The following is a 26,611-nucleotide window of genomic DNA, read 5'->3' as shown; positions in this document are numbered from 1 at the left end:
CTCAAACACCTGCCAACAAAACCCTCTGTACTGCATCCCTCCATACTTCACTGTTACATCTCCAGCTGCCTCAGTGATTCCACACAAAAGGAGCACAAATGCTCCGAGTGTTTTTTTTTTTTTTTTGGTCAAACTAGAATATTTCTGCAGCTATTTGTCAAAGAATGAGCCAAAAAACAAATGACTCAATCAGCAGCTGGTTGAAATGAAACAGAAAGACTCAGGTTTTGATATCACGGAGAGAAGAGAGATTATATTCTTAAAGTAAATTGTGTCCTCGTGTTGCCTTTTACACATTCGGCGTGGATTATAAATCACATAATATTCAGAATGCAAAGTGTGTGAAGGTAAACAAACTAAAGCACACACAGGTGCTGAAGATGATGAGTTGTTAGCATACATGCAGACGGAAAAGGCAGAGGAGGAGGAGGAGGGGTCTTCACTGTCAGTTTTAGAGGGTGTAAATATTATTAGAGGAAATGATAGGCACGGCAATCTGCCTCTTTGTAATGGAACAAGAAAGACAATTTAGGTTTGTGTACCCCAGATGCATTTTAACAGCAGGTATGACTGCAGTCCAGCTAAATCATATCTAGACACAACTGGGATACCAGGTGCATGTAAATGGAAACTGGTAACAAAGGAATGAGAGCAGACAAAAGGAAGAAGATGAAGATAAAGAGGAAAACGCAGAGGAGGACTGACCATCAGCTACAACGTGCACCCAGTGACTGTAAAGAAGGTTTTCTGTATTCACCGTGTCGTGTCTACCTCTGCTGGTGAAAACCTCAAGAAACATTTTACTCTTGATTGATTTGCTTTCAGTGTAAAACTGTAATGTTTCTGCGAAGTTATATATTTATATATATAAATACAGGATTTAGTTTTGTGTTTTTGTTTTACCTGACCCTGGCCTTGCCTCTCCAGGTCTACAACACACATGTCAACGATGGGCCCCAAATTGGTGAACGTCTCCATCACCGCCACATACGAGCCTTGGTCATTGCTGTCGACGTTGAGCTGCAGAGAGACAAACAGATTCAGGCTGACAGACCAATGTCCACTTTCCTGTGAATGGACTTAAAGTTTTCTCATAATCTCAGTGAATGAGGTTATGTTATCACCCGTCCGTCGGTAGGATTACACAAACACTGAGGATTACAGTGAAACAGGAAGCTTGTTATATCTGTCCTGTAAATCTCTTTGTGTGGATCCGGAGATGATCCAGGATTTTCTACACTTTCTTAAAACCTGGCGGTGTTTCCGGACACGACCATTTCTCCTGTTTTTATGGAATTTCAGCAGTTCACAGTGCAGAGGTAATTGTTAAACTAAAAAAAAAAAGAAGACAAAAAGTTAAGGTCACCAGACCCTGACATCATATAAATTTACTAGAAAACAGCTTCATAGACGCTTTTTTATAGGGGATAAGAAATTTGTTTACCACTAACATCTTTCCTGCAGCAGTGGAAGTAAATTAAGCCTCGAAAGTTGAAAACAATTCCTATAGGTGTCCCAACTTTTGATTAATTACAAACCCTCTGTCTGTGCAAAGGCGGTGTGCGATCCGTGTTACCACACCCGCTGATGCATTATTAGGACAACAGTGCACTGCAGGGAGAAGTGGTGTTTATTTCTATCAGAGGAGTAAGAGAAGGAAGGCAATAACAGAGGAAGTGGTCAAAAGTTCATCCTACAGCAACATAATGACCTGGAACAATCGAGACGGTGGCCGGACATGATGGAAGAGCAGCAGAGTCGAGGCTTGGACTCTATAGAGCTTGTTTTGGACGAATAGGACAGAGGGTCGGGAAACTTATCGCTCCTAGAGTGAGATTTATAAACAATACTGGGTTTCTCCTTTGGAAGGAAGGTCAGGAGTGCGTTTGGCTTCCGGACTAGTCTTAAACTTAGTAACTACTTACCTTCACTAACTGTGAGTCGCCCAGTCTGGAGCCTACGAACACCACACCATTGTCCAAGTAGGTCAAACACTCAGCAATAGACGTCTGTCAATGGAGAGAGGCATAAAACATTTTAGTCTCTTAGGTCCAAAGTGGAGCTACCACTAATTATCAGTGCTCCTTATATTTCACTCTAATCATGCATTTTGTCAGTTTCTGTGTCTGTTCAGTTTATACACTGCAGACTTTGAGTTTGGTCTGACTCGACAGTGGTTTTAGTGACCAACTCCCTAAAAACTACAAATAACCAATTTTTAATAATAGACGAATTGTTTCGTTGATCAAGCTTTTTAGCAAACGAGTTTCAGCTTCCTGTCCCACACAGGTGCTTTGTTTTCACCGCAAAATAAAATGAACAATTATGAGACATCACTTTAAGAAGTGGTAATTTCAGAATTTTGTTATTTCTGACCTTTAAAACAACAAATTATAAATCGAGAATAATTGGCAGATTGTTGGATGATGAAAATAATGATTATTTGCAGACGAGCTCGTGTCTGACAGCGAGAAGAGAAAGGTCAGTGGCAACAAATGTGTTCAGCTATGTTGAAAGACAAATTAAGTGCTGGTGGTGAAGGCAGATAATGTTATTAATGAACATGTGTGGTTTGCAGAATGTTAGAGAGGGAACAGTAGAAAAGAAATATGTTCAAACTTCAGGTTTGAATGTTTTATCTGAAAACAGACTGATTAGATGATCTTACACTCTGCACTGCAATTCATATAGAACAAAGAATGTTTCTGTCAAAGACTTGAATGGAGAGTTACTGCTACCTGTTGACATTAAAAATGATTTTAAAAGCCATCCGCCTCTGACTCGACAGAACTACTCTGCTCTATTGTTGTCGTGCTTCAGCATCACTCAGCAGACTATCAATGAAAGCCTTTTACCTTTTTAAACTCCCTGGCTTGTCTAAATCAACTTTAAAGGGATAAGTGACACACTGGCAAGCAAGCAACAAAGAGGTGGGATCATTTCTCCTCATGCAGACTGATCCATTATCTCCTGTCAGGGCCATAAACCATTAAAAAGTCAATCGGAACAAAGTGGGGACCGAGAGAAAAAAGGCAGTGGGAGGAAAAATAAACAATAAAATAACAGAAAGGGTGGTTGAGGTGGAGAGCAAAGACGGGAGAGAAGACAAGAGGACAGGCAGGTGAACAGAGTGAAGACAGGCAGAGATACAGCGATATACAGAGAAAAAGATAAATAAAGGACCTCGCCGAGAAGCTCCACGTGCAGGTCTTTTAACGCCACCGTGCCGTCCATGAGCTCCTCTTTTTCCAGCAGCAGCATGAACAGACGTCCCTCCATGTCCCCCAGCAGGTAGCGCGAACCATTGGGGTCCACTCGGTTGTGACAGACGATGGTGCTTTGCTGAAATTGACAGAGAGGGACACATGCAAAACATTAAAAAAGAGCCTGCAAACCTGCACAAATTAAATCAGTGCCAGGATTTAGGCGCACCTCGTGTTTTATACAGTAGGAAAACATCAACCTGTCGTATAGCCACAGGGACCTTTCTTCACTGCGCTTGCTTTATCATCTGTCATTACGAAGAAGAACTGTGAGGAGTTTTCCCCCTTAGCAAAACTTAAAACTACAGACTCTTCAAATTTTGCCTGACAAGAGAAGCAAGGATTAAATAAGGCAGGAACGTGAGTACATTACAAAAGGATGAATATGAAGCTTAAAAAATGAACAAAAGGATTCCACACGTCCAGGGACATTTTTCATTATGATTTAAAAAAGTCGATTACAAATGTAAATGTGACACACGGGGGCATTACTACTGAAAGATTCAGCACAACAGTACGAGTTGGAGCGTGACTTACACTAGATTGTTGGAGCTGAAACATATTTTGAGGTTCAAATATTAAAACATTTAATACACTGGCAGATACTGTCTGTTCTATATCCACATATTTATATTTTGTGATTTATTGGGTGACACTTACACAGATATATATATATATTAAAGATGTGCTTGCAACTTTAATCAGCTCTGTATGATGTCAGAATTTTGTGGTGTTATAATTCCATGTGGCCAAAGTTTAGCGTTGTGTATCAGTAGACATACCGGTGAGTGTTTACAATTTGTTTACCTTTATTTTTATGTAACAATGAAGAAGAAAACACTTAAGCTGTTGGAAATAACGCCATTACAGGTGAATCTGTCTATTATCTATCTCATATATTTCAATAAAACAATGTTTGCAAAGATGTTTTGTTTGCTTTTTATTTATAATTATGGTTCAACGGTAAAATATCAAGCTTCAAATTACATTTGAACTTGTAAAACATAACTTGTCTGAAAACTTTCAGCTTTAATCCAAGTGAACACTTTAAAACTTTAACTTCTTAGATGTCTTTGACTGAAGCCTCCTGTCTCCACTATCACAACTAGATAAGTTGTCGGGCAGACTGGAATAGGAATCCTGATGGGAATTGAATCAAAATCACAAAGTGTGACTGAGCCCACTCTACTTTTCCTTCAAAGGAAGGTGTTGTTATTGTCATTGTCTACTGTACAAGCTGAGTCAATTTCTCACTTGATCAAACCTTTACAAGAATCATTTTTCACAATCCTCCTGCCTGTTGTGTTCGTTATATCTTTTCATCCACTTTGACTGTCACAGCTTCAAAAACCTCTCGCAATCCTGTCAACTGAAAGGCGGGTAATTAAGAGTGTTCGATTCTGCGAGTGAAAATAGTTTTGCAGAACCACCACAGACCAATTTACAGAAAAGCAAAATATGAGCTCACACGCATCAGTAAGTAATCCTCCACAACTTCTTGGAGTCACACATTAATTTTTCACTTCTTAGAAAATGTATTAATTAGTTGTCAAAAAATGCTGCGATATATCAAGAGAAGCGTCTTCACTAAAAGTGTGTTTCAGCACACACTGAATATTAATGGGGAAAATAGGTGTAAAAGAAAGTCCACAATAAAAACGTCTGCTACATTCAGAACGGATGATTCCATTAGTCATGTAGCAGAGGCCCCACGACTTCTCTCCTCTTAACATCTAATGAGTAAAGATGGGCGATGCGACTTTGGAAACAGAGTTGTAACGGAGACGTGACAGCTTGCAAGACAATTGAGAGTTAGATAATCAGGCGGGGCTGTTTGGAGACAAGATTGATCCACAGGACACAGATAGGAGTCGCTGCTCATGGTGAGATAACACAAGGCTTGGAGGCATTTGAAGCTACACTTGAGTTGCATTTTTAATCTCTGGGTCTCTGTGAGGACAACATTGTGATGCAGCTAAACAGCAATCTGTGCAACCTGCATATTTAAAATCAATATTCCCATGAAACTTCTTCGTACTTCATCGAGGACACCACCTTGTGTGTAGTTTTCACGAGCGGAAATTATCTCTTACTTGTACTGCGGCCAAGGAACTACTTTATGACTCCTTAAAAACTATTATGATACTAAATAAAAGATTTGCGGAAAGTCGAGACACTGAAATTGTGACATTTCTGCAGCAAACAACACAACTGACAGCGATTCAGGTACAAACAATAATGGCACTCAATAGTGCGCATACCTCCGAACACTAACAGTCCTCTTCAATTCAATCAAGCTGCACAAAATGTCACTGATTTTTTGTCAAGCTGCAATCGAATGGCTTCTTCTCTGACCCACATCACATCCTTCCACCTAGTTTTGTGCTAATCGATCCGGGAGGTTTGGCGTAATCTCGCTTACAAATGATAAACATACCAACCAACCAATGAACAAAAGGACAGGGGTGAAACCTTCTCGATGAGCGTCGATACTAAAGTGTATCAAACACTTTTATAAAAAAAAAGAAAAGCACAACATACCTCAGTTTAAATGTGGGAAACATAATTATTCCAGCATGAAATTTTCAAGTATCTCATTCTCATGCTGTTTATCTGCAGCGGGTGGATGAGTGAACATTTCCATGTGCTACTGAGCCAGTTTTCACAAAGAAAATCTGATTGCATCAGCTGCTACATCGAAATAACTAAAATGACTGATTTCTTTCCCAAAATTTGGCACGACAGCAAAGCGAGTGAGAAAATATTCTGGGTAATTATAGACGCAGGATGTTGCTGAAGAGCTCCTTTGAGCTTTGGTGAATGTGCACGACAGCACAGACTGCAACTTCATCTTGATAACACTAAAAGCAGAGGTGTATGGGGAGATTAAGTCATCATCACAGCAGTTATAAACCTTCCTTCAAATCCAATTTCAACATCAAACAAGATTCATGACAAATAAACGTACACGTGCACCTCGGGGTCTCCTAAATGCAGCGAAACATCTGCTTCAACTCCACACATTTTTTGCTGGAGCTTCTCCTTCCCACCAAATGTGGAAGTTAATCTTAACCGTCAAACAGAGAACGTCCAATTATTACGACTATTACGACGTGCTTATGAAATCTGACAACACATGAGAGGAGAAACCTATGACGGTACATTTCATCAACCTTGCAAGAGACTTTTCTAACTTGTTTGTTTATGTCCTTTGTACAAAAAGGTCTGTTGGGGGGAGACACTGATTATTCTTTGCACACCCTTCGATCATCGTGACGAGGGGGCTGCAGATCTTTTGTTTAATTGAACACTAAGTAGCTGCTCCCATAATATCCTGGAAACAAGTTAAATGAAAACATTGCACAGAGAAAGCTGTGATGTGACGTCTTTACCTTGATAGTAGGAGGAGCAATGGCCAAGTATTTGTCTCCATTGTGGTAGGTGATGGATTCCTGTCCTATGATTATAGCGCCACCAAATGGCTCTGGCACTAAAATACAAGCACATAAACACGAGAGTAAAAATGCTGAATCTGCACAATTTCAGAATCAGACAGTTTGTGTATTTTAAACAAGTTGATATATAATAAGGCTGCAACTAATACAATTCTATGACCATGTGTTACCGCTTTATCTACCTCTGTGCTTTTAATTGATCTAATCATCAACTGCATTAACTCGGCCTCTCTGTGCCTTCTTTCATTTCCTAAGTGTTAAAAAATTATTAGTAACAAATATACAAATAATAATACTAAAAACATGACTGCAGTGATTTTTTTGTTCTACTGCTTTCAAATTGTTGACTTTAGTTAATATACAGTATAAGCCCTGATTACCTGGGATGACCATTGATGCCTCAGCCTCCACGTTCTCCTGTTTCCAGGGGCCCTTGTTGAACTCCTTCTCCCTCAGAGAAACCTCATAGGTCTTCACATGGCGTCCCTGGGGGTCCTACAGTGCACAACAGGACACCGGGTTATACTTTTAAAAAAAATATTACGGCAGGAGTATAACCAATATTAAATAATCATCATCATTCTGCTGCTTCCACACAATACGACAATATGTCAAATTAACAAACACCAAACCAAACACACACTCCTCCTTCCATGTACCTGGTAGATGAAGCAGACAGTTGGAGCTTGGCAGCCGTACAGGAAGTGCACATCGATGACCTGCAGCTCCTCCAGTCTGATGTTGAAGGCCTTGAGCTCACGGTTGTCCCGGTCCAGTGGGATCACCTTGAACAGCCCGTCATAAAGCCGCAGACCAATCATGCGGCATTCTGGGTCGACAATTCCGATGATACCGGTCTCAGACGGACGTCCAATACGATCCTGAAAAAGAGCCTTTGGTTTAGAAACGTTTTATGCTTTTAAGAATGGTTTGTTTTGCCCTCTTACCCACCTGGACATTTCCGTGGGCACGTGTGATGATGTCAATGCTCTCCCCGTTCTGCTTGTATTCTAGGATGCAGGCGTTGTACTTGGATGTGAGAATAAACAGCAGGTCTTTGCTTTCACCCTGAACAAATAAAAAAGAAAAGACACTGAAGTCGTCAGAGAGCAAGACATCCATCAGCCTTATTTTATTTTAATCAACAGAGTTCAGTAGAACAGGCAGCAGCAGCAGCAGCGGTCGATTGTATGATCAATCTCAACCCCACTCTAAACTTCACAAGCTAATGTAGCCACATACGAGCTAGCAGATTCACCTTACAGGCACTACAAATGAATTGTGAGAAATATCGTCCGCAATTGATTATTTTCATGAATCATTAAGCTTCTGATTATTTTTTTCCGTTAATTGATTAATAATTTAATCTATCTAAGCAAACAAAAGTGGAAAAAATGCCTCACATAACATTTGAAAACTTCCCTTAAAGATGACAGGAACAACAGACTATAAATCTGTAAAGGTTATTTAATTTATCTCAAAGTTAATTGAAAATAGATATTCAGCAACATCTATTGACGACAACAAGTTGAAAGGAATTTCGCTTAGTCATTCACCGTACGTACACTCATACTCAAAGTGCCTACCTTGGGCCGGAAGAGCTCCATGACAGCGATCTTTCCATACATGCCCACTTCCTTGACGGGCCTCAGCCCCTCTGGTGTGACCACATAGATCTCCAACCGTGTGTTTTTGGCTATGAGCAGATTGAGATCTTCTGCAGAGGTGAAGTGACCTGCAAACACAACAATTTCAGTTGATTAAGAACTGAAAACTTTTTTGTTATTTAAACAAAATGATGAATTACAACATCAAGTATGTTGTGAACAAGAGTGGAAGCTTTACACAGATACAGGAACAGACAGAGGTGATCTTAGCTTCATATTATCACTACAACAAGGGGAAGTTAAGGTTATTTCATACTGTTTGTGCAATGCAAATTCCACATTCTCCTCATATGTCCTGATGAGTCATTATAGCTATACTTACCCATGTTATTTCATAAACTCTTCGTGTATTGCATGAACATAATAAACAATAAATTAAAGGTGCAGTGTGTAAGATTCAGGTGAAAGGGATCTACTGGCAGAAATTGAATGTAGAATAATATGTTTTCACTAGTTTGTTTAATCTAAATTGTATGAACTGTAGTTTTCTTTACTCCAGAAAATTCCCCGTTATATTCAAATGCTTTGTATTTACATGGAGGGGACCCTCTCTACGGAGGCCGCCATGTTTTTTTACATTAGTCCAGACTGGACAAACTAAACACCTTTTGAGTTTTTATGAAAATTAAAGTCTACCACAGTTTCTTTTTCATGTTTGGAAGGAGAGGGTGAGGTGAGGGCTGTTCAGCTGCAACACGAGACTTCAACACTATCACATGTCACATGAACAGTCCAGTAGATCTCCATTAATGTGGATGTATGAGGTGTCGTGAAAGGGAAATATTCAGGTCAAGTACAAGTACCTCAAATGTGTGTGTGACACTAGAGTTAAAAGATCTTTAAGTAATACGTGCACATGGAGGTTAATCAAAGCATCTGGAGCAAACTCGTGTTCTGCTCTTCACGGTTTCAACACCAGTGTTTTTTTTACATTTCCTGTTTTCTCTGGCCCGAAACACCGAACGACATTTGGCTTCTTTGCTATTTCCCCCCCAGTTGTGTGTGCACGTGTCAGAGTTTGATGTGCACGAAGTGTTATCAGATTATCACGATGATGGACACCGCTCTTTAAGATCTGGGACAACCGGTTCCACCGACAGCAGCCGACACATTACACCCAGCAAGAGCACCGCTTCCCCGGGTTGTGGGACACGAACACACACACACGACAGAGACTTGTCAGCGTCACACACACACACACACACAGATAAACCCGCAGCTAACGTAGCCAGTGGACATTTGAGTTAGCACAACAGGAGCTAGCTGCAGCCCCGGGCCTGTCCGGAGCAGGGGGGGGGTGCTCGCAGCGCGGGAGCTCGGCGGCTAAACACACAGGTGGCGGACAACCGCAGGAAAAACACCGAGCACGCAGCGGGTATTTACCGGTGATGCAGGCGTTCACCGCCGTGGGTTTCTGCGCTGTTACCACGTAGTTGTACGACATTGTTTTCCCGAGACAACACAAGACAAACACCGGAGAAGTGTTTTGATCTCACGCGAGCGACAAAATCATTGATAATAACACTCTCCGGAAGTGATTAGCCGCGGGTGCAGGAACGTAGCATGGCAAGCTAGCGGGTGCCAGAGGTGGCGGTGACCCGGGGGGTGGAGCGCCCCCTGTGCCGGGGAGGACGGTCTGCAGCACGGATTGTACACGTTAGATATTATTACACGTGATTACACATTCTATAACAGAGTACAGCTAAAGTATACAGAGTACATTTCATCCAATTTTAACAATATGTATTACAACTGATACACACAAAGTGCAATAACTTTATGTACACGTGTGTAATAACTAGTCACACACACTCCATACTGTTAAAGTTGTTAATTCACTTCAACGAATGTGACGCTGCAGCTCTGAATGTATATAGCTTCGGTTCTATATTGTATTGGAGCTTTTTATAATAAGCTCCTTTTACCTTGCTTTTATTTTAATTGAACTGTTGCACTGCTGAGCTGACGGTTTCTTCTTGTTCAACATGTCGACCTTGTGTTAGCTTGCATATGACAAATGCAACTTGAAACTGTATATATATATATATTTATTTTTCATTTAGCTACTACTTCACACATTTCAGAAGAACACATTGAAACTTTTCTCCTCCACTATATTCAAGTTGAAAAGAAAATACAACCTTATAAAACACGATGCCCTGAAATAACTTAAACTACTCAACGTGGTTTTGCTCCAACATCATTAATAAGTTACAGTAGTACAGTTATAGTCAGGGGTGGGCCCACTGGTGACAGCTTAAATCTGATTGGTCCCTTTATTCCCAGCAGGATTATTACATCATTAGTAGTATTGTTGTTGTTGTTGTTGTTGTTGTTGTTGACTGAAAGCACTCACTCCATTTAATTATGTTTTATTTGTTAATCACTTCATCACCATTGTATGATCAGAGGGGGAGATAACAGTTGTATTAAAACACTGTCAGTTTTATAATAATAGAGGTACTAATAACATTTCTATCTATCTATCCATCTATCTATCTATCTATCCATCTATCTATCCATCTATCTATCTATCTATTTATCCATCTATCTATCTATATCTATATTTATTTCTATATGTATATATGTGTGTGTGTACATATAATGTCGAGACTGGCTTTCTTTTTATCCTTTATATTTTTATGTAGGTCTGAAACACCTGCTGGTCTGTCAGTCTGGATATTTCAGATTGTAAGTGAACGCACCAGCATGTGTACTGTCGCCATGGAAACGTGAATCCGTGTATCTGAAGGAAGAGGCTAACCGCTAGCTGCTAGCTGCTAACCGCTCACCGCTAACCGCTGACCGTTGTTCTGTGGCCCGTGTTCACAATGGAGACGCCCGGTGACTCCACAGAAACAGACTTTATTAAAATAACTGCATCGCGCGGAAACAACCTGGTGAGTTTAACTTTGGTGAACTTTAAAAAGGACAAGTGACAAGTTAGCTTCACATGCTAACTATTAGCTCAGCCCACTTCAGGTGATGTAACCAGAGCAACAGAGGTTTATTAACGTGTATGATCGCTTCTAACTTGCTGGATAAAAAGATAAATTGAAAGAAAAAGCGAAAAATGCTTGATAATAAAACTTCTGTGTTACTCATCGTCAAGAGTTTCATATGTTAAAAGTGTCACTTTAGAGTTAATTAGGCCTAATTGATTTCATTAATTGGCCCAGAGTAGTGAGTGCCCCTTACACCCTGTGCTGTAGTTGAAGGGACTAATTTAGACAAATAAATACTCATTTATTTCATCACCCTGCGTCAGAATGTTTCTGATGGATGTTCAGAATTGCAACATGCAGCTTTAATGACTAGAATCAGGGACACTGTGAGTGTGCACACCTCATGTTGTCTATTGTGTTTCTCCTCTTTTCTTCAGCAGGGGAAAAAGAACGACAGCTTCCAGAGTTTTCTGCAGGTTGAAGTGGACAGAGTTCTGCTGGGAGAGTCAGACAAGAAGCAGTACGACCCCGTGGAGCAGCGCGTTGACTACAACTTCACCTGCAAATATCACTGTCTCCATGACGCTCAGGCTCTCAGTGACATGGCCCATAAACCAATCATATGTAAGTTGCCTTTTTCAACCTTCATCAATCTTGTTTTTTGTCCAATAATGGAAAAATACATCCAGTGGTTAAAATCTTTTGTTATTTAAGCAAAGAGAAAGTTTTATATTACTGACCTAGAGCCTGTTATTGTATTAGTTATTACATGTTTGCTTACCTTACCTTTAACTAGTTCATGAACATGGAGCTTATTTCTTAACATTTACACAACTACCTGACCAAATAAGCCGATTACAAGAAAATCACATCATTAAGCCTTGTGGTTAATTATTGTTACACTATCTAACCACTTTTTGTTTATTCTAGATGATATATTTCATCAGAATTGGCAAAATATGTTGCTGCAATTTTGTTTGTTGGAAGTTTGTTAACGATCTGCAGATATTCTTGCAGGTCCGGTCGACAGAAACTTAGGATGGAGACAAGTCAATTGCAGCTTAAACTGAAACAAGTATCCCTAATCCTTGTAATAGCATTTGGAGTAATTTGCAGAGTGTTGAATGGAACAGAAGAAGGCCTGGAGTCCTAATTGGCTTCAATTTTCACTGGATTAAACAGTTTTTTGTCGTCAGTGACTGTGACTGAGTTCCTGCCTGAGGAGAAGAAAGTTGAAGCCAAGACGGTGGTGCTGGGCCAAGCTGTGGTCGACCTGCTGCCGCTGCTGCACGGTACATTTGTACACGTTAGAAATGATGTTCACAATATGTTTATGTATTTTGAGCAAACAAACGGGTGGAGCTCTGGACGCTGTGTGAATCCTGTGTGGACGTGACTTTTTTTCTTCTGACTTCAGGTCAGTGCAGCTTCTCAGCCACTGTCCCATTGAATCCTGTGACCAGCCCCCCAACCAAGTCTTCCAAGGTTTGTGTGTTAAAAATTCAATAATAAATAATAATCATAATGTAATACTCATTTAATAATTTCACTCAGTTATTGTCAGGCACAGGGAGAGAGGACCAAGGCAAACTCAATGTTGGAAATAAATGGTGTTCACAGATTTAAAAAGCAACACACCTGTTATCTGTGGTCCTTTCATATGATTCAGAAATGCTTGTGCTCTATCACAGGGGCTACATAGAGGAGGAAGTGAGTCCAGAGCAGGAAGAGAAAAGTGCAGCCAGGTGTGCAGAACAGGGATCCACCAATGAACACAGTTGTTCTCAAAAACGTTAAATTAGTAGGTTGTGTAACCGTAGGTAGAAAAACTGAGTCTTCAGTGACACCTTTAGACAATATAATCGTTTATAAGCAAATCAAACACCCTCAACATTTGACCCCTTTTAGCAGTCGACCCTGGATGTGAGTGTCAGCGTGTCGGCTCCGCTTCTGTCTGAGATCGAATTCTCGGCCTCCAACCTGCTGAAGGTAACCATAGAGACAGCCTTCTCCGTCCCTGAGTCATGGATGCTGCCGTCTGGTGCCGCCCCAACTTCCTCCTCGTTCACTGCTGCCCTGGAGGTCCCACTTATGGCTGAGGTGAATGTTCCTCTGTGTTTGTAACTTAGCTTCTTCTGTTTTACTGAAGAGCTTGTAAAGTTTTAGGACGTGTTAAATCAAAATGTCACAGAACTCAAACATGAAAGTTTCCAGGATTAATGATTTAACCACTGTGGGTGTACTTTTCCTCTAACCTCCAGAAAGATCAGGCACTGGTGTTTGGTGATGGGCAGCTGAAGCCAGGGGGGCAGACGGAGGTAAAGGGCAGACAGAAGAAGAGGCCCCATCAGGCTCTGCTGGCCCCAGGAAACCACTTCATGCCTGGAGCTTATTTCCAAGAAGAGCCCATCGAACAGGAGGACGGAGAGCTGACTGGATTAGAGGTTACTGTGGATCTGGCCTCCGTCTGCTGCTTCAAAGACTCATTGATTGATTTTGGCTGAATGGCACATTACTGTCGATAACCGTCAAGGTGTGAATGTTCCAACAGGACCGGGAGTTTCGTAATGAGGCAGAGGCCATGAAGAGCAGGGTGAGCTGGGACACAGAGATGTGCTGCTTCCTGGATGCAGGAGGAAGTGCCAGGTCAGTGAACACACACAACTCCTCCTCTGCCTGATGGCCACGTCTACAAATAGATTATTCTAGAAAGGACATTAGATCTTAAGACTATACCTGGACTGTTTCTGAATGTTAGGATTTTTGTAGATTGTATTTGACAACTTGGCTCCTTCATTAAAAAAACATAAGTCAAATTCTAGTGGTAAAATAAAGGCTCTGGAAAATGATATGAGAACATGTTTATCTGACTTCAGGCTGCGGCAGAGGATCACTGAGAGCAGACTGTGGCCAGTGGAGATCATGAGGTCGGTGGCTCCTCTTGGAAAGGCAGCAACCAAGCAGGTGAGCGAGCTTTGTTATAGAAGGATAAGTTTAGAAACAGTATAAATATTATTTAATACTTTCTTCTCCATTGTGTAATGACTCTGTAACTTAAGCTCTCAAGCCCGAACCAGATGAAAGTGATGGAGGACAACAACCACAGTTGCATTAAAGTTCAAGGAAAGTTAATGTGAAGTTTTGTGTAATTCGTCTTTGTGTGTTTTTTTTCTTTCTGTGTGTAGATAGCTGAAGAGAACGCCGAGATCCTCCTCCACAGTGTGGCCTTTGTGGATATGGGCCGGCTGCTGTATCCCGGTGTCAGCCGCATCCGAGGAGCGTACAGTGTTCAACCCTTCTCCGAGGCAGAGTTGCTGAACAAGGTCATATAGATAAAAAAAAAAAATAGGATGTATACTGCACAGCCCTGATTTATCGTGTGTGATTCATAAGTAAAGACTTTACTGGATATATTCCACTGAATAACCCTAATACTGCTTCCATCGTGTTTGTGTTGTTAAGCTTCAAGTAAAGACAGTTTGTCTTCTGTCTTGTGCTAAAAGGCGAAGAGGAGTGTCAGTGTGTTAAAGGAACAGGCCAAGGCCGCAGCCCAACATAACAAACCTCGTGCCAGCTCAGCTGCAAGCTCGCACAAGGCAAAGGCAGGGAAGAATTTGGAAGGAGGACAGAAGGGAGCCAAGGATTCAAAGGAGCCAGTCAAAAGGGTGAGAAAGGTCCTGACTAGTAAAAGAAAATTACCTGTTAAGAGACAGATTATTCCGTTAATTAACAGAATTCCTGGAAAATAAAGAATAATAAACTGTAAAACAAATTCTTAAAGTTTTCCAACCCAAGCAAAACCCAGTGGTTCATTTTTATCAGTTTCACAAAATCTAACTTAAATCTTTTGATTCAACGTTGTGTTTGTTTGTCAGCAACCTGGCAATCAGTGCCGGACGGCTACAACTGACTCCGAGAGCCTGACCGAGCCTGAGCCGCACGTCAACACAGAGCAAAATGTAAGTTTCTACCAAACAGCAGCAAAACTGTGTTCATTATGAAAACTGTGCTTTTAATTACGGAATGAGAAAAAACTACAAACTTATATTCACTTCACATGTTATTCAATATTTTTGAAAGCATTCATCATCCTGACACCTCACTCCTGTTAACGACAGACGTATGCTGAAGCCAGAACTTACCTCATTATTGAGATAGCCTTGGAGAAACCTCTGGTTCCCAAAACCTCTCCAGAGGAACTGTCCAGGAGGTAACGTGTCACTTAAATCCAGTATTCTGTGGTCACTGAGTTTGGTTCTATTGATAACTGTGTTTCTAGATTGTGGCCCTGAGCAAATAAAACCTTAGCCATCAGAAACTGTTCACTGTGGGTTTCTTACCGACTGTGAAACACAAGTGTGTGAGAATGTGTCTCTGTTTCCTCCTGCAGGGTGAAGGCACTGATCCCACCCAGACCTCGACCTCCAGTGGGTCCTAGCAGAGCAGAAAAAGTAAAACACAGACACAGTAACACAAACGTGCCAAAAAAAAAACCACAAGATAAAGCTCAAACATCAGTGGAGGGTCGCTCACTTTCTTGTGTCTGCTCCTGCAGGCTGTGCTCAACTTCCACAGGCAGGTAGGCAACACGGTGACCCAAGTCTCAGACCAGTATAGGGAATTATTTGGAGCAACATGCAAACCATCAGACGACTGCAGCCGGGAGCAAGAGACAGTTCAGCTGATGGGAGCGCTCAACGTCTCTGGGAGATACTTCTCCTTCAAGGAGCAGATGAAGGTCAGAACAACTGCAAACAGCACACCGGGGAAACTTGCAGGAACCCTGACAGTCTTCAATATACGTGTGTGTGTGTGTGTGTGTGTGTGTGTGTGTGTGTGTAGCATGCAGTGGTGAGGCTTGTACGTGACAAGATGCGGAGGACAGATCCATTCACTGACCCTCAGGATCTAAAGGCTTTTGTTAGTGAGCTCTATGTCTATCTGGTGGATGAGACGCACATCGCTCTCAACAAGGTAACACACACACACACACACACACACACACACACACACACACACACACACACACACACTCAGTACATTATATTGACCTACATTGATTTCTTGAGAAGACATTCTGTAACCCTAACATACTGACTGCTAGCCTAAAGCCAATCTTAACCTAAACCTAACCCCAGCATTAACACTTGTCTTCACCTTAAAGTTCACTTGCAAGAGAAATCCCCATAACATATATATAAATATATATAAATATATATATATACTCATTTTCCCCTCTCCAGATTTATTCAGAAGACGTTGATGATGATTCCACAGATGAAATCCAGTTGAGTTCTTCTCAGCTCAGACATTTTGCAAAAGAAGCTGAGCTCACCGGAGATTATCAGCAGGCTGATCGTTACTACCAAGAGGTACAAGAACACGCTCGTCAGTGCTAATGCCTCTGCTCTTCAATCAAAAACAGAGTTGGAGACTAATTATTCACTATTGTACAAAATGACTGCTTGGTGAAATGACCGAGTGCCTGTTGAATATTGTATTTATTCTCCAACAGCTCGTGGTGAGGAACCCCAGTGAGCCCTCCCTCAGATTTGAGTGGGGGAGTCTCCACATGCTGACTGGAGACCACATGAAGGCTAAAGAGTGTTTCCATGATGCTGTATCCATCCAGCAGACACATCAGCCCAGGTTAGACACGGTCCGCTTCATCTGAAACCGTAGTATCTAACTTTAATCTAGTGGTTCCTGTTTTGCACGGCTGCATGATTGTGTCTTAAAGAGCTCAGGTCTGTCATCACTTCTTCTTCTGTCTGTGTTTGGGTTCTTTTTAAAAACTTCTTTACTTCTTTCTTTGTGGATCTTTTTTTGGAGTTTTTATGTTTAAAACAATTTCTTGCACTTTTTTATTCAGCTCCTGTTTTATTTTTATTTATCATACACCCTTGTTTCTGATCTCAGTGCCTTTCACTTCCTGTCTTTGTGTGGTTTCTCTCCTTTATGATGACCTGGCCCACCTTCATGAGTTTCACCTGTATGTGTGTGTGTGTGTAGTCTGTGTTTTCCTTTGTCTTTATCGTTGCAGTTTCAATGTTTTCCAAGCGTTGTTATTCCAAGACGACAAAGCTTTGCCTCATTTCTGTTCCTTCTGCTCGAGAGCTTTAGACGCCGCTGCTTTCTTGACTCTAGCTTCCCATTAATCTGTTCATTTCATCTGTCCTCGTGTGGCTTCTGCATTTGGGTCCTCACTTTGCTCTGGATGTGACAGATGTCCAGAGATGATTTATCCATCACAGATACTAAAATAGTATTAGGTGTCGTGGGATTATGTAACAGGAAACTTTAAAAATACTTCCAGTTCACTGGTTCTCTGCTCCCAGTCAGTGCTAATTAATATATAACAACATTAATAATTAAAGGCTCCCACAACTCATCGCATATCTATTATTAGAGACGTTAATTCACTTTGTCATTTTGTACATTGGAAACTGTGTGAAAAGGAAAATGTTAAATCAGCAGCAGCCCATCCTCACAGTTATGTTTAACCAGGCATCCGAATAATCTGTTCTTGTTTCTCCAGCCTCATGATGTGTGGCGTGTTGGCAGCAACATCTGAACGTTACAAGGAGGCTCAGACCTTCCTGGAGCGGGCGGCGAACGTAGACCCTCCCAGTACGATGGCCTGGACGCTGCTGGGTGAGATGGAAGTTGATTTTCCTACTCGCTGCTGTTTTACCTGTGAAACCGTATTCAAAACTTTAAAAAAACTCAAGCAACACTAGGAGAGAAAGAAAGATGGATGTCAACTCTAAGTCTGACTTTATATTTTCGTGGTGTGTTGTCCAGGTTTGTTCCATGAGGGGCAGAATGAATCCATCCTGGCTGAGAGGGCTTTTCTGGAGGCCAGGAAGCAGCTGATTGCAGACAAAGCAAAGAAGCGAGCAGAAGCAGAGGAGGAGAAAAAGAAAGGCAGAGACCTGAAAAACCAGGAGGTGGAGGAAGTGGAGACAGCCCCTCCTGTGTGTCAGTCTCCTGATGTTAATCAAAGTGAGGAGGAGTTCTCACACTTCATCCCACTTTTCAGGACATAATATTAAAATGTAAATAGAAAATGCAGTGACAGAGTAATCGTAATCCATGTTGTGCGAGGTTTAGATACATTCCGTTGGCAAGAACCATCTGAATTTGTTTTTGTTGGACCTACACTCACATTGCACTAGACAATATTATTGTGTTTTCCCCCTCACGTCCAGAGTTCAGTGACCAGGACTCAGAGATGCACAAAGAGCCTTCGGCACAAAGTGTCGGCTGCAGATCTACTCAACCAAAACGTTCCCCCACCATTTACATGGAGGCTGTGAAGTTCCTGGTGCAGAACACTGCACTGCAGGTACAAACACACTGAGCATCCAGTGGTTTGTTAAGCCACTGGTCAGATATACTAACAAGAGAGTTTATTTTCTCAGTTCCAACAAAACCAAAATATAAAAATTCCAGTTGTCAGCTGACACTGTCACGTTGTCACCAGATGGCGGAGCGTGCTCTGTCCCAGGAGCTCCTGTGTTCAGAAGGTGGTCGCAGCGTCTCCTTCCTCCGTCTTCTGGCCCAGCTGCATCTGCTCAAAGCTGACTACTGCGGTGCTGCTGCAGCCCTCAGGGAGGCGCTGTTTCACAGAGATCAGGTACACACAGTCTACTGGCTGCAGCGCTGAGCCACAACCTTCAGTCCATGATGAGGACTGGGTGGAACATGTGACATGTGTGGTTACCTGTAAAGCTTTGTCCACCCTGTGAGCAGGACGCAGACACATGGGCTCTGAATGGTCACTGTCACTACCTGCGAGGGGCATTCACTGACGCCCAGGAGAGTTATGAGTGGAGCCTGAACTTCCTGCAGCAGCCGTCAGACTCTCACCTTGTCCTCCTCCGCTTGGGATCCATCTACCTCCTGCAGGAGAAGGTCAGATACTGAGACAATGCAGATCCACACATTGTGTTGCTAGATGAAAATGTGTTGTGTTATTGCAAAACACCACTAAAGAGCCAGAGTTACTAAATCTGTGTTTTTAACTTCCAGTTTGAAAAAGCCAAAGAGGTCTACCTGCAGGCGTGTGAACAGTCCCCCTCCTGCCTGACCTGGCTGGGTCTGGGCACCGCCTTGTACCGGGTAAAACTCCACTTCCAGAACAACGATGGAAATTATATATATTTAAGTGTATAATGTAAAATTGTTAAAAAGTAATTTAAGGAGTGGGAGGCTTCTTGATAACAGTTTGAGTTAGTTGCAGGTTTTAAGTACACTTCAAAATTCTACGGTAGACAAAGTCTTGAAAATACAAACTAAGTTGCTTTCAAGAGTTGCTTTTACTTTTATTTACTTTGAAAAGAAGTGAGCTGTGGTTGTTGTGTGTGTGTGTGTGTGTGTGTGTGTAGTTGGAGAATCTGTCTGTAGCTGAGGAGGCTTTGACCGAGGCCAACCATTTAAACAACCAGAATGCAGAGGTGTGGGCCTTCCTGTCTCTTATCTGCCTCAGGGTGAGTGATGACGATGCTCTGAAAACAAACAAGCCGCGTCCCAGTTCGGTTCCAAAAATGGCCCAAATATGGGCACACAGCCTGAGTATCCTGTGCTCCCACAATCCCGAGAAGTTCAGTTCAACCTTTAACTCCACTCAGAGGACACACGTGCGTGCGTCCCTGGAGTCCCTGAACTGGGACACAGTTAAAACGCACTCATCACTTTTTCTCTGTTCCTCAGGGATCTGATCTAACGTGTGACAAACCGTTTGTTTTCAGACCGGCAGACGAGAGGAAGCGGAGCAGTTTCACAAGTTTGCATTGAGGGTGAGTTGTCTGGTGGTGTTGTTCTCCATCTAAGCCTCTGTATCTGTCGTTCATTTTGTCTTAATGGATTTATTTGGGTGAGCGTGTCGCTGTAATTATTATTTTTTGGTTTTCATTTTACTCCAGACTCAAATAAAACGTTCTTTCTCTTTTCGTGTTTTCAGTGGAACCTGCAGCAGGAGTTGCTCCTCACAGAGTTCAGTGAGCTGAAGGATCAGCTCCGCTTCAGTCAGCTGGCTTCATGCTCTGGAGCAAACTCTGACACAGGATTGTGATAACATAACGCACATGCACACTGTTTGTAGTTTAACACTTTATTTTGCGGATGAAACACACACAGAGTAATTTAGACAAGCCTCAAAAGTTCAACATCAACAGTGCAAACAAACTCGAAAGCAACACAAATGATCACATAAATAAAATGCAGAATAGTCTTTTAAAAAATTCAAAGCATTATAAAAAGAAAAGAAAGAAAGGGCATGTGGTGACAGAATACCAACAGAATTCAAAAAATGTAACGGGAAAATGTTTTTCATTCGTTGTTGTCATCAAACAGCAAAACGAGACTCGTGAGACGTTCTGGCCTTAACGTTCTAACTCCTGCCGGAGTTTGGCACCTGCGTTTCAAGAAATGCTTTTTAGACCAGAATATATTTCTTGTTCAAACTTTTCGTATTTTTGCTTTCAAAATGTAACTGTACCTTTAAAAAACAAGCGTGTTGAAGCGGTCACTTTTCCCATCGTATGTTTTTAAATATGTTGTTAAATGTTCGATTTGTGCTCTGGATCCGACGTCTGTGGCCTCGTGTGCTCACTGTCTGACTTGAGCGAAGACGTCTCGCAGCCACTGTGAGTCCTCGTAGAGACGAGGGTCGCCCAGATACTCTGCGGTCCTCTTGTAGAAGTAGTAGTACAACACCGAAGCTGTGAACAGACGAGGTTTAGTGTACAAAAACACAAAATATCCAGATAATATACTTGGTTCCGCGTGTATATTTGGTCGTTATGTGTATTTGCTGCATGTGTGATGTTGTGCACTGATGAAGATATTTTCTGAATTTGCTTGTGTTTTGTCTTTTTGAATATAATTGTCTTTCACATTTCACGCTCCATGTTCAAGAGAGCGGCTCCTGCTGAATATTATGACTGTTCACAATGATGCAGTTCACTTGAGGGAGCTACGAGACGTGATAGCACACAGACACTCAGACACTGGGAATCCCCTTCCAGCGTTTACGTCTATCTGCAGGATCCTGAAGGAGCAGCTCAGGTCGGCAGACGTCACCGTGTCTTCACTTTACGCGACAATTAAAGAGATTTAGTGAAGTGGTGATGCAGCGCTGCATCACACACCAACCGTCTGTCTGGGTGTTCCAGACAAAGAGAACACGGCTGCAGTAAGTTCCAACAACTAGACAATAGATCCCTTTATCCACTTATGAGCTTATATGTGTATGGAAATCACACCCACATCGTTTTGTGTGGTCACTGTCTGGAGCCTGAGGACAGACGAAAACTTTAAACTGTGAGGACGAGACAGTGTCCTCCTCCAGAGACGACAACCTTGATCAAACTTAAACTTGGTGACATTAACCAGCATTTATTTTGTTTTATTAAAATACAGCCGAGGGAAAACAAAAAACTTCAGCTGCAATTTAATAAGTCCCGTAAACTGAGCATGTTTCCAACTCAAAATATAATTTATATTAAAGATATTGAAATGTCTGCCTCGCTCGGTGGGTTAAATATTGTTTTTGATTTAATTTTAAACTCGTGAACTGTACAACCTCCTTTTTTTTACTGAGCAGACAGAATTTAGACCAAACAAAGGTTCATCTCACCGGTTCTTTGGAACACGAACAGCACCTGAAGACCGTCTGTCCACACGTATCTGTTGGTGTTCAGCCAACGCAGATTCTGAAAAGATTCAAGAAAACAGGAAATGTCTCTTTACTTAAAACACAGAGAGGAGGAAAACCACTCGATGCTCTTCTTCTCATGTGTGAAACCAAACTGAACAAGTTCTCATCTGCTGTTACGCACCATGAGCCAGGAGTGGAGTATGATGCTGAAGGTCAGGTAGAGGGCAGAGAGCATTAGCAGCATTCTAAACCGCTCGAGCAATATGGCGACCAGGCCGACCTGGAACACGAAGGTGTTGAACAGCATCAGCAGGATGATGATCAGGTTAAACAGGATGGAGATGTCCTGGATTCTGTCGAACAGAAAAGCACAAGAAGGAGATGAAAACTTTGAGAGGAGGAAAATGTCAAAATTTCACGTCAATCCAGCTTCCAAAGATGATGCTTGTGTGTAACTTACATGAAAAGCACCAGCTGCACGGCGGGCTCAGTCCTCAGCAGCTCGCTGAACGAGTTGACGAACAGGTCGAAGGAGAGCAGGCTGAGCTGGATCAGCAGCACCAGAGAGTAGTTGCTGGTCTGCAGCGTCTCCGGCCCGAAGGCTGGGCGCCCGGGCGGACTGTGGTTCCACGATGGATCCAAGGCTGCACCGCTCTCGCACACACGCACTACATAGAAACATAAATCCACACACACACACACACACACACACACTACGCTCCTGACTGTGTGGGCTTCCTGATGAGGCCCTCTGATGACTCCACTGTGGTTTCCTGAACGCAGGTGAGGTGACGCAACATCAGGGAGAACTGAAGTCTGTTAAAAGTGGGACAGGAAGTGTGGTGCTGGGGTGAGCTGCCAGGAAGACGTGGACGTGTCACAGCTGATTCACAAACAGCTCCAGTGTGTGGTGGTGGTGGTGAACCCCTCGTGCACCGGGAGGCCACCACAGGTCGGACATCCGTGTTCCATCCAGCTGAGATCCTGTGGAAGAAAACGAGACGCGTCTGGGTTCTGCTAAAACAACAGTGCAGGCCTTGTCTTAGGGTGTTATTGCTTCACAGGCACTTAGTACAGAGACTGCACACCTGCAGAACTTATCCCAACACGTCACCAGGAGAGAACCCATCCAACGCTGTGGACCTCAAACCTCTGCCGAGGCCCAAAGGTCAAATCCAGTCAATAAATATCAAAGAAACTCCTGGATCTGCTCTCCCATCGAGTACCCACCAAAACTTAACGGGTTCTTTCTCGGGTCATTGTCTCACCCCACGGCGAAATCTCACGGGAAGCGGTTTTGTTGTTTTTGGGGATTAGAAACGAAGAAGCAAACAAAACGCAGACGACAATAAAATCCAATACAAACCTTCAACCTCTCTGACCTTAGCTGCATCTTTAAACCTCAACAACAATGATAATAATATCATATAGCACTTTACAACACAAGTAAAATGCTTCACATTAAACATTATGAAACTCGATGTACATACGATTCTAATCCCTTTTTTGATTTTACAGTTAAAATTCACTTTGTATTTGAATTAAAGAAGTAAACTTCACTCTGGTTTCTATTTTACTTCTTCGCGTTTCAATGAATCCAGCTGAGATTTCTGCTTCTGCCCTTCAGTCGTTTTTGTTGCGACTTCATTCGACCAGTGAAATGATGGATTGATGTGTGTAACACGGAGCGACAGGGACATTGAGTCTGGAACAGAGGAGTCATGTTGAATTTTTTAAATGTTATATTATCAGTCAAGAAAGCACCAGAAATGAAATTTGCTCCAGCTCCCTGATTGTGTTGACGTGTATCTCGGCCTCTCAGAGACCAAATGAAACCAAACCTAACGCTGCCACTACAGGCGTGTGGGAGAGTCACTTCTGTAGTAATCAAGCCTCACTCTCAGTTCTAAAGTGCTTATACTTCAAATCTCCAAAACAACTTCCAACACTGATTAAATGAAAGTAAATCACATCAGGTCATTTAAGCATTAAATCACATATTAACCCGGGGAGAAGAAAATCAGCTCCTGTTCCAACTTCACTGATATTTAATCCAAGAGGCCTCCGTGCTCTGTTGGTTAAGCAGCAGCGACTGTAAATGTTTGCCTCGGCTCCTCGGCTCCTCAGGATCACTCTCCACCGGCTCCTTCACACCGACACCAGGCGGATCCTCTTATGACCCCTATTTTTACAGCTCGGCACGGCCTCAGCAGGTGCGAGGGAGATTAGGACGACAGGCACCGGAGCCTCGGCCAGGAGGCCGCTTATTCCTGAGAGACGTCCCAAAGGGAATCTGGGTTAGCAGCTCCACTGTTTGCAAATGTGTGTAAACAAAGAGAAATAAAACCAGAGGAAGGTTTGACAGGTGAAACAGCTTGTTCACGGTTTCCCACAGCTGCAGATACACATCTGAGAGGAAGAGTTATCAACGTGCGTTTTCTTTCTGAGGCTTTATCAAACTATCTCTGATATTTAGTTTTTTTCTTTCTCTTTCACAATAACAGACAAAAGAAAAAGCTTCTGTTGCCGTTGGTGAGCCTCCAGCTTGTCGTTCTGAGCGTCGCTTCACCTAATCTTCTTAAGAAACTACAGATCAGCTCGTTGTTTTACGCACAAATCATCAATATTCTCCTTTTGCCATCACAGGATTTCTATCACAACTATTCCATCGAGCACCGAAGTGAGTTTACCTGAATGTGGAGGTTGATCTGAGAGGCTGACGTTGTTCGTATGTCCACTGATGATGCACGAGGCCGCAGCACAGATTGACAGCTTGTCTCTACAGCTTGTCTCTACATCCCCCCCCCCCACTCACCACCAACACCTCTCTAATAGACAGGCACAAGGTTTTTGTCACAGCATACTATTAATGCTTGTAGTATTCAAAAATAATGTTATATATAATGATAATTCAAGTAAATACTTATTCTCACTGTTTTACTGCAGCCCTGACAAGACATGAATGTTTTCTTGCTGCCGTGTACCGAGCTGAAATCATTATTATCATTATTATGATTATGAGTCACTATAACATGATCTAGCAGTTTTAAATATCCTAGATAAATATCTTTTGGGACTTCAGGAGCTCTGTAGACTTTACACTGGCTTTTTTATTTTCCTAACATCTATTTTATAATCTCTTATCTTTTTATTATTTATTCTTCCTTGTTTTATTAACATTTTATTGTTCTTGTAATCGCTCACAATGTATGAGTCTGTAAACGTATTCATCCTTTTTTAATATTTTGTCAAAGCACAGTGAACAATTGATTAGTTTGAAAGATGCTGTATTAAATACAGTTTGATTGATTAATGGGACCCCATTAAACATGAGATAACATTTATATATTTGTGCATTTGTTTTCATTAAAGTCTCTCTCCCGCTGTGGACTGACGTGTTTTCAGAAGTTTAACAGTTTAAGGCTTCGTGAGTAAATGATGACGGGTTCTTTACTGAAGCAGTCAGAGCTTCTCCTGTGGGTTTTTCAGGATTACGGTAACGATTCGATGAACGACACCTGGAGCTGAGAAAAGAAAAGCCACTGTCATCTAGTGGTGAATGTGTCTCAACACACACTGAGGTGCAACATTTAAACAAGCAGTGACCTGATCACCGAGGTGATGATGGTCACTTTTATTATAGGAAACCATTTATAACCGTTTTTAAAATCTAATTAGAAATGGTTCGTAATATGTAATTAATTAGTTTATCTGTGTTTAATAATCGTTAAATATAGCTTTAGAGTGTATAACCTTTTTTAAATAAGAGTCATTAAAGGATAGCAGGGTTCAACGGACCGTCAGTTATGTGTCTATAATTGTTAATAAATCATTAATGAACGTCCACATGTCCTTTCCAATCAAACCATAGGATCAACCATTAGAAGTCTCCCCCGTTAATTAAATATGAATGAAATAAATGAATAATCCAACGCTGGTGGATATAAAAAGTTCTTCTTAATAACTGATGTATAGAACATAAGTAAATGGTCTGTGAGTCAGTGATGAACTTTTATAAACTCTTTATGAACAAGTCATCGACAGGAAGTGGCTCCAGAGAGTGTTCTTGTCTTCAGCTGCTCAGCTGCTCCCGATGGTTCATTGATCTGACGTGAGATCAGAACTCTGCAGGGTTCATTAAATACGTCTTCTAGAGTTTAATCACAGATTTCACCTGATAAACAAAATCTGTTCATCCTCAACCTCCACTTTTACTTATCTTCATCATTATGTCACTTTATTTTAATTCATCTGTTTTGATTCAGAGTGAAGTCAGTGATGATGTCAGCTTTTGAGAATCACACACACACACACACACACATATACATATACACACACACACACATACACATATACACACACACATACACATTCATACACACACACATATACACATACCTAACATACACACACACACACACACATACACATACCTAACATACACACTTTTATACACACACACACACACACACACATATACATATACACACACACATACACATTCATACACACACACATATACACATACCTAACATACACACACACACACACACACACACACATACACATACCTAACATACACACTTTTATACACACACACACACACACACACACACAC

General features: G+C 41.8%; 3 protein-coding genes across 9 annotated transcripts in view; 1 reads left to right on the top strand and 2 right to left on the bottom strand.

Annotated features, from left to right (window-relative positions):
• The window catches only part of ddb1 (damage-specific DNA binding protein 1), a 35,284-nt gene extending 25,253 nt beyond the window's left edge, over window positions 1-10,031 (bottom strand). Inside the window, exons 1-9 of the mRNA XM_020099521.2 lie at window positions 9,769-10,031; window positions 8,305-8,453; window positions 7,670-7,786; window positions 7,378-7,599; window positions 7,099-7,213; window positions 6,656-6,753; window positions 3,184-3,342; window positions 1,926-2,009; window positions 904-1,020 (exon numbers count right to left, since the gene is read on the bottom strand). Of these exons, the coding sequence (XP_019955080.1) occupies window positions 904-1,020; window positions 1,926-2,009; window positions 3,184-3,342; window positions 6,656-6,753; window positions 7,099-7,213; window positions 7,378-7,599; window positions 7,670-7,786; window positions 8,305-8,453; window positions 9,769-9,829 (1,122 nt within the window). The 5' untranslated portion in view covers window positions 9,830-10,031. The remainder of the gene's footprint in view (window positions 1-903; window positions 1,021-1,925; window positions 2,010-3,183; window positions 3,343-6,655; window positions 6,754-7,098; window positions 7,214-7,377; window positions 7,600-7,669; window positions 7,787-8,304; window positions 8,454-9,768) is intronic.
• Window positions 10,032-11,117: 1,086 nt separating this feature from the next.
• cfap70 (cilia and flagella associated protein 70) lies at window positions 11,118-21,189 on the top strand. 4 transcript variants are annotated; one of them, XM_069527118.1, is made up of 27 exons: window positions 11,118-11,285; window positions 11,768-11,954; window positions 12,527-12,622; window positions 12,748-12,815; window positions 13,022-13,075; window positions 13,242-13,430; window positions 13,592-13,774; window positions 13,882-13,976; window positions 14,207-14,294; window positions 14,516-14,653; window positions 14,834-14,995; window positions 15,206-15,289; window positions 15,449-15,540; window positions 15,721-15,781; window positions 15,886-16,068; window positions 16,173-16,304; window positions 16,574-16,702; window positions 16,846-16,979; window positions 17,869-17,984; window positions 18,135-18,335; window positions 18,542-18,678; window positions 18,817-18,969; window positions 19,086-19,247; window positions 19,365-19,454; window positions 19,721-19,822; window positions 20,084-20,131; window positions 20,296-21,189. In XM_069527118.1, the coding sequence occupies exons 1-27, from the start codon at window positions 11,217-11,219 to the stop codon at window positions 20,404-20,406; spliced, it is 3,264 nt and encodes a 1,087-aa protein (XP_069383219.1). In that variant the 5' UTR covers window positions 11,118-11,216; the 3' UTR covers window positions 20,407-21,189. The 4 variants fall into 4 exon arrangements, with proteins under 4 accessions (XP_069383219.1, XP_019955065.2, XP_069383227.1 ...); XM_020099506.2 differs by having other exon boundaries at window positions 13,239-13,430; XM_069527126.1 differs by lacking the exon at window positions 13,022-13,075.
• LOC109637268 (transmembrane protein 138-like) lies at window positions 20,430-24,796 on the bottom strand. 4 transcript variants are annotated; one of them, XM_069527136.1, is made up of 6 exons: window positions 24,684-24,790; window positions 23,999-24,303; window positions 22,454-22,977; window positions 22,175-22,346; window positions 21,973-22,048; window positions 20,430-21,055 (listed from the first exon to the last, which is right to left on the bottom strand). In XM_069527136.1, the coding sequence occupies exons 4-6, from the start codon at window positions 22,298-22,300 to the stop codon at window positions 20,943-20,945; spliced, it is 315 nt and encodes a 104-aa protein (XP_069383237.1). In that variant the 5' UTR covers window positions 22,301-22,346; window positions 22,454-22,977; window positions 23,999-24,303; window positions 24,684-24,790; the 3' UTR covers window positions 20,430-20,942. The 4 variants fall into 4 exon arrangements, with proteins under 4 accessions (XP_069383237.1, XP_069383240.1, XP_019955068.1 ...); XM_069527139.1 differs by having other exon boundaries at window positions 23,999-24,263; window positions 24,684-24,786; XM_020099509.2 differs by lacking the exon at window positions 23,999-24,303 and having other exon boundaries at window positions 24,684-24,796.
• Window positions 24,797-26,611: the final 1,815 nt, after the last annotated feature.

This window comes from Paralichthys olivaceus, chromosome 1 (genome assembly GCF_024713975.1).
Source record: "Paralichthys olivaceus isolate ysfri-2021 chromosome 1, ASM2471397v2, whole genome shotgun sequence".
In the NCBI taxonomy this organism is placed as follows: domain Eukaryota; kingdom Metazoa; phylum Chordata; class Actinopteri; order Pleuronectiformes; family Paralichthyidae; genus Paralichthys; species Paralichthys olivaceus.
Note: the sequence above shows the minus strand (reverse complement) of the source record. Positions and strands in the feature narration are given on the sequence as shown.

Coding starts and splice junctions, on each gene's coding strand:
- LOC109637268 (XM_020099509.2), bottom strand. CDS start 22,300: ATGCTGTTCAACACCTTCGTGTTCCAGGTCGGCCTGGTCGCCATATTG. Junction 22,049..22,174: donor TACTCCACTCCTGGCTCATG/GTGCGTAACAGC, acceptor GAATCTTTTCAG/AATCTGCGTTGGCTGAACAC. Junction 21,056..21,972: donor GTTCGTGTTCCAAAGAACCG/GTGAGATGAACC, acceptor GTCTGTTCACAG/CTTCGGTGTTGTACTACTAC.
- cfap70 (XM_020099506.2), top strand. CDS start 11,217: ATGGAGACGCCCGGTGACTCCACAGAAACAGACTTTATTAAAATAACT. Junction 18,679..18,816: donor TGCAGAACACTGCACTGCAG/GTACAAACACAC, acceptor CGTTGTCACCAG/ATGGCGGAGCGTGCTCTGTC. Junction 19,248..19,364: donor TCTACCTCCTGCAGGAGAAG/GTCAGATACTGA, acceptor TTTAACTTCCAG/TTTGAAAAAGCCAAAGAGGT.